General features: G+C 34.7%; 1 protein-coding gene across 1 annotated transcript; it reads left to right on the top strand.

The window, feature by feature from the left end:
* The first annotated feature begins 2,082 nt into the window (after positions 1-2,082).
* On the top strand, positions 2,083-7,634 carry LOC107737255 (gastrin-releasing peptide receptor-like). The gene is made up of 3 exons (XM_016548720.1): positions 2,083-2,483; positions 5,542-5,893; positions 7,174-7,634. The coding sequence occupies exons 1-3, from the start codon at positions 2,083-2,085 to the stop codon at positions 7,555-7,557; spliced, it is 1,137 nt and encodes a 378-aa protein (XP_016404206.1). The 3' UTR covers positions 7,558-7,634.
* The last annotated feature ends 4,761 nt before the right edge of the window (positions 7,635-12,395 follow it).

Consider the following 12,395-nt stretch of genomic DNA (forward strand, 5'->3'; position numbering starts at 1 on the left):
TCCACAGATACTTGAAACTTTACCAGTCAACTTCAACATACAGAGGGCGATCTCCATTTATCATCACTGCATCAGCCGAACTCTTTCATACCTGCAAAAAAACCTAAACCAAAACAAAAAGTGTATTAGAAAACACAGAAGAATGTCTTTTTTGATTGAAGTGCTCGTGGAGTGGGTTTTGCAATGTTATATTATCAGAGGATGAGAGCAGACGTAGTGGCCTACCCATGGAAACAGCATACGGCTTTTTGATTGAAAAGCATGTTTCAGAGTGAAACAGAAGCAGACCATTTCACCAGCAAATGAAAGGGAAGGTCTGGGAGATTTGGGAAGTGGGGAGCCTGGTGAATGGATTTTTTTTTGTCTATCATCCCCTTTCTTCGTGTAATACATGATTATCTCGCCAACACAATGGGGGCTCAGTCTTTGCCCAATTCATTTACACCGGGTGAAGATAAGCCAGGTCATTTCTGTTGTCACTACACACACTTCATCCATTTTCCTAACTGCAGGACCCACACATTCACTATATAATGTTGATGAAAGCTGTGCTTATGGCTTTGACTATGGCATTAGTTTATGGAAAGGAGCTGTAGAGGGTTTTCTCCAATACAGCCAGATCTTTCATCTTGCGTACAGTACTTGAAGCCTCTTTCCGTGAACAGCTATGCCTTGTGTTGATAGCTGGTGTCTCTTGTGTATTATGGAGTAGTTGTTTAATAGATGCACACCGGCATTTATGATATTGATTCACAGTGTAATTGTAATGGCAAAAGATAGAAACAGATATGTTGCATTCCTGATGCCAATCAGTTTCGGTTCAGCTCATTAACGCACTGCAAATTTGAAAGTTAAATTTGATCATCTTTGAACAGTCCTCTATGTGTTCTGTACTTTCAGACCACTGAGTAGATGGCTTCAAAGTAGTGCACAAACCGGGAGCTATTTTTATGTCTACGTCAGGTCTTAGAGTGCAGGTTTGTCATTAAGGATTACATTTGGATTTTGAAAGTGTTTTCAAGACGATGCATTACTGTGTTCTCATCATATTTAATAGTTATCCATTGCAGTGTTTCCTTGTTCCCTTAAGGCACACTAACAGCACACATTTTGGATGTCACCTTTATCTGACCCATCTAAGTCTCTACTAACAGCCTGATGAGTTTAATCAGGTTTGTTTGATTAGGAAAAGTTAGCCTACCTTCTATGCCCAGCTACATTGCTGGAAAAAGTAATTAATAAAAAATAATATAATTTGTCAATATGAGAATTGACAGAGATATACGGTAGTTTGTTTGTTTGTTTGTTTTGTTGAATGTCTCTCTCTATAGATCACAAACTTACTAAAGTAATTTTACATTGCAATTATTATTATTATTATTATTATCATTAGTGTAAATAAAATTTACTATTTTTGTATTTAGAAAAGTAAATAAACTCTTAGTAAAAATGTAAATTGTTTTTAAAAATCACTTCTTGTGAAAATAGTACCAAAATGAATTTTTAAAAAGGTAAATGAAATGTTCACATTACATTTCATAATAATCCCATATGACATTTCATAAGAGTTGTAACTACTTTTCCCCAATTTGTTTACATATATACTTAAATTATAAAAAATAAATATTTTTAAAAATACAAAATGCAATAGGATTCCATGAATATTCATCTTTTAAGAGCTTAAAGTCAAAGATGATTGTTTGTACCACCATCGAGATGCTGTCTAGATAGGCAGCTCACTAAGTTTAGAGACAGCCTTTATTGCTGACTAAATAGTTTTCTAACGAGAGTAAGTAACTGCACAGTTGGTTATTTCGTTAGTACATTTCAGCTAACTGTAACTGATTTAACAGTTGTTAAACGTTAAATGCATCTTTGAAGGAACATTTTTTTATATGTGACCCTCTTCACTTGAAAGCGCAGGCGCATCATTTAGGCAAACAGGAGCCAAACCTCACATGGACTCTCCATTTGCGCATAGGATGCGCTGGAGAGGAATATCACTAACAAACCTTATCCATGGCAATATTCGTCTATACTGGACACTTGAGACTTAAAATGAACACAAGCTGATTTGATAACATGTCTGACGCTACATTTACTCCGACTCCCGATGTAAAGTTTCTGGGCGACTCTCCGGAGCGCGACAACATCAGCGCCGCTCCGGAGCATCCGCACTTGCATTCAGGCATCATTATCGCCACCATTTACGCGCTCCTCATAGCTGCTGGACTAATTGGTAATGTGACGCTGATTAGGACATTTTGCATCGTGAAATCCATGCGCAATGTCCCCAATCTGTTCATGTCGAGTCTCGCTCTCGGAGACGTGCTTCTGCTGGTCACCTGCGCGCCCGTGGATGCCAGTAAGTTTCTAGCGGATGAGTGGCTCTTCGGGCGGATAGGTTGTAAACTCATCCCGTTCATTCAGCTGACGTCGGTCGGAGTGTCGGTGTTCACGCTTACAGCGCTGGCTGCGGACAGGTAAGTCTAAATATTCTTTATTAGCCTCAATGTGGTTCAGAGTAACACTTTACAATACTACTTCTATATAAATTTTAATGTACTTGATTACTATATTAAAGTGATAATGAAGTATCTTACCAACACCCACCAACTAATGAACTGTCACCAAAATGATAGTTTTTTACAATTCTGCTTATCATGATTAGGGTGAGTTCAGCAAAAATGGGAAATCAGATAAAGCTGGACGTGAAAGTGATTAATAATTACCTCCAGAGTCTTTATCACTTTATCATAATCATAATAATGTATGTGATCAAGCTTGAGAATGGGAATGTTCTTCTTAAACATAAGCCTCTATAAAAGTACAAAAGCTACAGAAAAAGGATTATTGTGGTTGTTAAAATGCATATTGAATTGACAGTTACATAAAATGTATATATTGTTTTAAAACCGTATTGAATTATTTGCGAGGGTCTGTTTTAAGTAGGGCCTGTTTATAGTCATTAGAGTCCAATGTGACTGATAGGTGGGGGTGAAACTGACCTGGTAGACCTTTATCAAGTTGGTTATAGGGGTGATAGACCAGTAACAAACCATTTGATATTCCATCATGACCACCTTAAGACGATATGACATGGTTTTTCCAGTAGGGAGGTGGACATTCTTTTGTCATTTTTAATGGAAGAAAAATTGGTAACACTTTACAAAGGTTCCATTTGTTAACATTAGTTAACTGCTTTAGTTAACATGAACTAACAATGAAAAAAATACTTCTAAAGCATTTATGAGCCTTAGTTAATGTTAATTTCAACATTTACTAACACATTATTAAAATCAAAAGTTGTATCTGTTAATATTATTTAATGGATTAAGCTAACATGAACTAACAATGAATAGTAGTTTAATTGTAAAGTGGTATCGAAAAATTCAATGCAACATGTAAACTAAAAAAAAATCACTGTCCCACTTCCGCTGATGATCTATCCCAACTCTCAAAACAGTTCAGGTGAAAAGTGGTGCCTGTGTTCTGAAGTCTGTCATTATCACATCATTTTTTAAATGTAATTTTTATGTTTAGGAGGTTTTAGCCTCACCCACACACCCACACCCACACACACAAACCTCAAAAGATGAGAGCCTATACCAAAACCCTACTTTTGCATTTAAGAGAAGGCAACCTGACTTTAGTGATTCAGATCAGAATTCTATTCTATTCTATTCTATTCTATTCTGATCAAACATATAGACTCTATCCCATATATACAAGGCACCAATTTTATGCCTTCTTGGTCTGTCTGTTCTCCTGAAGAAGTGTGTGACTTGGTGTGTGATAGTAGCAGATGAAGGGAAATGAAAAATAACATGCCTTCCTCTGCCTGTTAGTGTCAATGCTAGAGCACGCAAGAGTAACTGGTGCACCTCCAGAGCAATGGTTCAACTGTGGGTCGATTTGCATTCGGATTAAATGAGAAAGTTGATTCTGTGGATTAATGTTTTTATGAAATCAAAAGCCAATAAAAATTAAGAATAATTATTGCTCATTAAGACTTTACAGAGGTATTAAGAACAGTAAATATGGTTTCTCAGAATTTTATGAGGATCTTTATTAGTGAGTTTTTCTTTGCCATTGCCGGCTTTGGCTTGTTCACTGACTGAAGGATTTGTGAGGCACTATTCGTTACAAAGCTGCTTTATTGGGAAATGCACTATACAAATGCATGTGATTGAAATGAAATTCCTCTTACATGTTTGTCTCCATCTGATATAATAGTATATATAATATATATAATAATAATCTAATAGTTCTAAAAAATAAAAAAAAAAAGAGACTGTTCATGATCGATGTGGTGGGAGTCTAATTAGCACTGGAGGCTTGATTTCTTATTGGTGAACAGCCATGAACAGATGGTAGATGGCACTCATAGGTGGGAGGATCTTTTCCTGTGGTCTGCATTCAGGGCTTTAAGTCAGTCATTGAATAGATAGGCTACTGTCACTTCTGATAGCTTTTTTTATTCCTTGGGTTTTCTGGAATAGTCAGTTCTGATTGGTCAATCCACCATCATGCGTCTGATATTTCCTGACAGATTTTTCAGTTATTTTTTTTCCCATTCATTTTTCCCATATGGATTTTAAAAAAGTCTTCGTTAAAGCATTATAAGCTGAACCAAACCAACCAGCTATAAGTTGAATCACAACACTACAAACTTTGATTTGAAAATTAGACAAAAAGCCAAGGTGCAAGACTAATATTGGAAAGACTACAATGCCATCAAGCACTGCAAATGACAATCAAATAAACAAAATACAGAGAAATTAACAACTATTAAAATGTTGATTATATAGTGTATGTATATTTTACATGTATGGCAAAATATACTTACATATGCAAATAGTTTTTAGTAGGGACACTCACTTGATTACGTAATTTGCGGTGCTTCATTGGAGTGGGTGGGTGTTAAAAAGTTCTTGTTGGCATAATTTGCTTGTTTCAGTTCTCTGATTGGTGGAAAATTTGCAGAAACATGGGTAATGTAGTTTTTCACCAAGAATAAATACATAATAATGTGAAATGATGGCTTCAACAAAAGCATATATACCAATGATTCATAACCTCATAAACCGTTAAAGACAGACCTACTCTGAGCTATAAGCTATTATTAAAAAAAAAAAAAATTCCCTGGGAGAAAATGAATAAGATTTTTACTCATGGAACCCGGCTTTTGCATTTTAGTTCCTAATATTTCTCATGCTGTATATTAGACCGCTCTGAAGCTTTTGTGAATCACGCTGTCTTGTTTCATACAAACGCAACTAGTGCCATTTTGTGATTTAGTTAGCAGTTGTAGTGAAAATGACCTTTGAGTATTAATATTGCTGTAATGTTGCAGTCATCATCTTGTTTCTAGGCCCATTGTTTAGCTTTAATATAATAGAATATAATAGAATATCATCAACTTAAATCATCATGTCCACATATTTATTTATTTGTAATCTCATTTAAAATATTGTTCTTAAGGTTATATTCTTAATTAAAATGGCTCCTTCTGTTCCCGGGTCCTTTTCTGTCTCTTAGATACAAGGCTATTGTCAAGCCAATGGATATCCAGACATCTAAAGCTTCGCTAAAGGTCTGCCTGAGGGCTGCGTCGATCTGGCTTCTCTCCATGATCCTGGCCATTCCTGAGGTGGTGTTCTCCGATCTCCACACCTTCCACATCCCCGAAACCAATGAGACTTTTAAAGCATGTGCCCCGTATCCTCATGCCGGAGACCTGCACCCCAAAATCCATTCCATGGCCTCCTTCCTCATTCTGTACATCATTCCTCTCTTCATTATTGCTGTGTACTACATTTTCATTGCCAGGAGTCTGATTCAGAGTGCGATTAACATGCCTGTGGAAGGAAATGCGCACATTCGGAGGCAGGTGAGTTTAAAGGACAAGTAGTGCTTCAGCTGTTGAAGTCAGATTATTGTTTTAATGGTTTGACATAACGCTCTGTCCTTCAGCCCATATTATTCCTTTTTTTAAATGTATTGTAGCTAAAGTATTTTATCACTTTTTATAATTCATACATTCTTGTTTAACTTCATCTAACACACCCAATTATTCATGAAAACACAGCATGCATAAAGGCCCAGGCATCATTTTTAATATTCCACTTTCAATAGATGTGAATTTAGTTTTTTTATGTTAATCTAGAAATTAAATAATATAATATTAAATATTTTTCTAGGTCAGAGAATGATTTTTTTTTTAAAAAACACCTTTACATTATATTTAGAATTTTGAGTACTTGTAACATATATAATACAATTTCCATTGCTGAGTTTGAATATGCCAGAGTTCATGCAGAGAAAGCATCTGTTATGTTACAGTGAACCTCTCTGTTTGCCGTAATTGTTTTTGAACGGTGATTCAGTATCTATTTTTGAAAGGTATTCACAATACAAGATGAGACCAGAAACATCTGCTCTGCTGTTCTGTTGTTATATGAATAATACAGTCTGGATTTGAAAGGCACCATGTATGTTAAGGAACCATATGTACTAAACGTATACCAAAATGCTGCTTTTGTTATTCTTCCTCTATGAGACCATTTGGTTTCACAAGTACCTGTTTCATACATTTCTTTCTCACGTATTAATCTGCAAGGATGACGAAAAGAAATGTAGGAGATCCAATAGCAAAATGGTTTTATTAAATAAAACAAAAGCAGGTAATCAAAACAGTGATACAGAGCACTAGGCGCAAACAGTAGCAAAAATAATACCAGACCAACAAATGAAAGAACTGAGGAACCTAAATACACAAGGATAATATACTCAAAACACGAACAGGTGTGATCTAATTAATCATAAAATGAATAACTATAGAAACTAACGATAAACAGAAACAGAGAACAAAAGAAAAAGTCCTTGATAATGAAACAAAAATATGACTGACATTCTAATTTTTTTGCGCTTAATGCGTTTACATTTTTTTCCCCCAAACAGGTTCTTGACAACTCCCTCTGTCTGCTATTGGTCGAACATACAATTAGTCCCACCCATATCATGCCATTGGTTGAGCCTTCAAAGTTGAAAGAGCCAGAATAGGATATTTTTAAAGCATTTATACTATTATTAGATGATTTGAAATAGGACAATCTGTGATTTTGAACTTTTCTGTATGTGATATTTACGTCTTTGTTCTCTGAACCGTAGATTGAGTCACGGATGCGGCTTGCCAAGACAGTGCTGGTGTTTGTGGGTCTTTTTGCCATCTGCTGGCTCCCCAACCACGTGATTTACCTCTACCGGTCCTACCACTACACAGAAGTGGACACCTCAATGGCCCATTTCATCGCCAGTGTGTGCGCGCGTATCCTTGCCTTCACCAACTCTTGCGTGAATCCTTTCGCTCTCTACCTATTCAGCAAATCCTTTAGGAAGCAGTTCAACAAGCAGCTTTGCTGCTGCTGCCCGTCCATCTTGCTGCGTTCACAAAACGCTAGGCGTAACAACACGCGACTGAGTTCACTCAAAAGTACCCAGAACCACTCGGTTGCTAGCTTCAGCCTTGTCAATGGCAATGCTGTCTGCCATTAGAGCTTCCTACATTAGGAATTGTTCACCCAAAAATGAAAACCTTCAAAGATCTGCTTTTGCACTCCACAGAAAAAAATAACAGCATATAGGTTTGTAAATAACGACAGAATTTTCATTTTTGGCTGAACTATTCCTTTCAAATGACTGAAATAACATGTTTAGTTGCAGAGAAGAATCTGGGAAGGTTTTGTGCCTGTTGGTTACTGTTGAATTGGATTTTGTATTGTAATTGGTGTCACAGACTAAAATACAATTGAAAATGAGGACAATGGAAATCTTTATGGACTTTGAGACTTTCAGTGATCTCTAACTCACTTTCAATCAATGTTGTTAATTAATTAATGTTGTTAATTAATTGTTAGTTTATGGCATTTCAAAAATAAATTGAAAGATTAATGTGCTTGTCTGTAATGTGCTCAAATTGAGAGGCACCTGGGCACTTGCAGGACTTTATCTGAGGGCACAGAGGGTTTTTGTTGTTGTTGTTGTTGTTGTTGTTGTTGTTCTTGCAAAAACAAAACTAAAAGTTCAAAATCCAATATATGCTAATGTTTGGAATTCAACTCTGAGAGAAGTTTTAATTTTCTTTAATATGTCTAACATTTATTTAATTATTACGCACTGCAATAAGTGAGAAAAACGGTACATCTGATCAGAACAAAGGTGTCTCTAGACATATTCTAAAACACGAAAATGGCAAAAATAATGAAATGGTCAAAGACATCCATCTAGTTTATGTTCACATAGGAAAACAACTGAAAAACAGTGCGAACGAGGTAGATAGCTAACTATTATATCTACTGTAATACTATTGTATTGTATTTTATGTTTTGGCGAATTGGTGGCTAATTTGTATGAGCTCATTCATATGTTTTTATACTGTACAATCTACTTACACCCCACTGACGTTTAAATTTAGGAGTGGGGCTAGGGGTGAACGTTTATACTTTTATGTTTCTGTATGAATCACATTGTATAAATTCATACAATATTGCCACCTCGTAAAATAGGTAAATTTTCTCATGAGATCGAGTGATATCCAATTCATAAAGCGCTATTTATTCTCTGTGTTCTATCTTGATTTCTGGGCCCCCTGAACAGCATATTGACTCGAGACCCCTCCGCGAATCCCTCTTTTTACCCCCTCGGTAAAAATCGTCCTAACCTACCCCGTTTTACCATTTGGCAGCAGTTAAAGCCTTTATTTGTTTGCATTCACCCCGTTACTGTTTTTCCTTTTTTATATGACTATATTTTTCTTTAAATTAGGGTAATTATAGTTAACTGAAACTAAAACCATAACAAAATGTTTCTTACTTGAAGTTAAATAAACATTAAATTAAATAATATATATATAGGAGCTAGTTGACAAAGCAACATTTCTCATTTTCATTTAGGTGAGCTTGATGTACTAAAGCTATATCTGAAATAAAAATGAATACAAACTATATAGACAATGTAAAAAATAAAAACTAATAAAAATGTGTAAAACTTTAAAATTCAAATGAAAATGGATATGGAAAATATAAAAATGAAAAATAATTCAAAATATTAATGCAAACTATATAACAGTATCCGAATGATACTAAAAAAATACTGTAAACATATAACTGCTCTCATTATTGGCAGTGAAGCCAGTACACACAGAGGTATAGTTAATAAAAATGCAAATTATTTTTAATAAGAAGAGAAAATACATAAAATATGAATGAATGGATAATACATGTCTTTTCTGCAGCCTAATTTTTCCAAATGTGTTCTGTTTATCTGACAATATTGATTGTTTACTCATTTGAATGGTGGTGGAATGTGAAGTTCCTGCAGCACCAAATACAACTGCAAAAATAATAATGAATGTTTTCAAACAGGTTTCTTGATCACTTATTCTGTTGGTTGCTCCAGTGTCACTGTGTCAGGCTTAATTTATTAATTAATTAATTAATTAAATTTTTTTTGTAAAGTGACTGACCAAAAATGGATCTGTTTATACTTTGTTTATTGTGATATATTGTGGTAAGTGAATTGTGATTAGCAGGAATAATGATGATTGAACCAGAGTGGTTGTATTTATTTAGAATGATGCTGTGTTAGTGCTGCTGGTTAGTGAACAATGCAAGCTGCAGTCAAACCTAAAAGCACTCTGTGTTTTGGAATAACTTGGTTTTTAACATTTCCCCTGATATGAGTTTTGACTTGTCACTTTGGATCAGAAAGTGTTTCCTTATGCATGTCTCTCTCTCTCTCTCTGTGTGTGTGTGCGCGCGTGCATGCTTTTAGAGTGAATTTGCACCTTTAAATCATTAATCACACATTTGCACTAAAGGTCAAAAATTACAAGGTTGGATTTAGTATTGTCATGTAGTAAATTGCTGATTTGGAATCATATTTATCTTGCACAAAAATTAGTCGAGACAACCGGCACCAGGCCCTCTGCACTTACTTTATTGAGGTTAACACTGATTTGGAAGAGATCATTTTAGACACCACGGATCAGCCCAGAATGCCAAACATTAAGATATTTTCTGGCAGTTTGCATCCGGATCAGTCTTTGTGTGTTCCACACTGCTGCAGATGCCAGTCAAATCAATTTAATGGCAGGTCTATTGTGTTTTAACATGTTTATTTAAACATTTGATCTTCTTTTATAACATTATGCACCATCCCAGGTGGGCACTTTGCACTGAGCTAACATTGAGGTGCTATACTGCCCTTACCAAAAAATAGTATACTTCAAGTTTATTTTAGTAAGTATACTTAAGTAAAGTTCAAGTATATTTTTTAAGTATACTTTATGTAGTAAGTATACAAATATCAGTGTACTAGTAGTATACTTGTAAGTGTACTATTTCTGAGAAGTACATAAAGCCCATTTCTGAGAAGTACATAAAAAGTAGACTAAAAGTATACTTTCCTATTTTTTGTTTAAAAGAAGTATACTAATAGCACACTGAGCGTGAGTGTGCTAATGAGCTCAGTGAATCATACAGTACACTGTTCAAGTTCATTGCTTACCCTCATGACAGAGTCAACTCCAATTACTTAGATACAAATGTACGTATATGATATGATAGATTTAAATATATTTTTAAATTTATATATAAAAAAATGTTTTCATCAAACCATACACAATATGTGGTACTTCATGGTATCATTCAAATTAACTCTGTTTATTCAAGTCAAATATATTATTTAATATGACTGAATCAAACTGACTTCACCAACTGGAATGCTAAATGTGGGTCTATTTTTGTTCTGTAATAGAGAGTATCTTTCCATCACTCTCCTCTGGGCATGTGCAATGGGCTGTGCACTTCCTGTAAATACCTCATCATCAATATCAGGGTAACACAGGAAATTGATCAAAGCAGTTTGGCAAGCACTTCATCAAAAACATACGTGACTGAAGGCCACAGCATTTGACTTGCACAAACATGTGGGCATGACTCTACATAACAACATAGTATGCATATATATATATGTTTTGGTAATCTGTCAATTTCTTGGATAAGACCTTGCAAAAACAAGCTATAGCTTTTGATCTTTTATCAGTTATTTTCACAAGCTTCTGTCCTCTGATGCTATCACTTTAATTAGGTAAAACCACTGAAAACATTTCCTGAGCTACAGGACTATATAACTGTGGACTGTTTTGTTTTAGAAACTGAAAATGTAAGAAAATGTTTATTACGTAAAGAGCCATGTTATACAGAAAGAAAAAAAACAGGCATAAAAAATATGCATTTATTTTCTTTAACATGCAGTGTTATTTATTCATTTTATGTGTTCGACCATACAGAGCACCATACACCACAAATAAATGCACTATGCTGTTCACACACATCACATCACATTGGAGTTTTTACCAGAGATTAATTCAGTTTGTTAAAAATTAAATTAAAGACATTTATAATATATTACAAATGATTATTTCTATTTCAAAATTTAAAACAAAAATGTAGCTGTCCTTGTAAAGTGAAGGAATGCAGTTCAGTAACTACACACAAAAACACTGTATTGCCATTTCCACTTCATTAGGCAGAACAACCATTTTCACCACCATAGCACAACTGTGCTTGTAATAATAAAAAAGGCTTCACAAGCATCAAATCAGTTCATTAGAATGATTCTTAAGTAATGAATGAACATTCATAGATTGTAGTAATGGCTTTATTAAGGCTAAAGACTTTATTTAAAATAAGAAAAAAAAAGATAAGTAGTCATATTTTCATAAAATATACATTATAAAATTTTATGGTATCATACAGTAAATACTTTCAAATTTCAAACCATTGAATATATATACCACATATAAAAATTGAAAACAAGCAGTCTCAGGCTGTGTGTGTGTGTGTGTGTGTGTGTGTGTGTGTGTGAGAGAGAGAGAGAGATGCACATGCTCATTCAAGATCGATTTATAAGATGTAAAAAGTGAGTTGTTAGGCTGAAATATATATTCTACGCAATTTGGCCAGCAAAAAGGTAAAAGCAAGTGCTTATATTATATTAATGAAACGACAGGAAGCGCATTAAAATAAACTAGATTCCTGGTATTTTCCTGAGTACAGATTGTGCTAAAAGAACATAATTTTCATGTTCTTGTGGCTGGACCCATAAATGCTTGAATTTTGCTTCATGCAGATGATGAGCTATTATTCACATTGTACATTCTCTATTTCTGACATCTTGAGATGAAAGAGAAAGATCTCCCACATTTAAGACAACAGACACAATGGTGCCCAATTTTGTAGACTTCTTCCCCATTGGAAGCCACCGAACTTGTAAACAGTAGGAAATTAGTTGGGTACCCTGTGCTCTTTTTTTTTTTTTTTTTTTTTTTT

The sequence above is a fragment of the Sinocyclocheilus rhinocerous genome, unplaced genomic scaffold (genome assembly GCF_001515625.1).
Source record: "Sinocyclocheilus rhinocerous isolate Xijiao unplaced genomic scaffold, SAMN03320098_v1.1 scaffold1275, whole genome shotgun sequence".
NCBI lineage: Eukaryota > Metazoa > Chordata > Actinopteri > Cypriniformes > Cyprinidae > Sinocyclocheilus > Sinocyclocheilus rhinocerous.

Bases quoted from the DNA above. Each gene is read 5' to 3' on its own strand.
- LOC107737255 (XM_016548720.1), top strand. From the start codon at position 2,083: ATGTCTGACGCTACATTTACTCCGACTCCCGATGTAAAGTTTCTGGGC. The intron at 2,484-5,541 runs GTAAGTCTAAAT...TCTGTCTCTTAG, and splicing joins ACAGCGCTGGCTGCGGACAG to ATACAAGGCTATTGTCAAGC. The intron at 5,894-7,173 runs GTGAGTTTAAAG...TCTGAACCGTAG, and splicing joins ATGCGCACATTCGGAGGCAG to ATTGAGTCACGGATGCGGCT.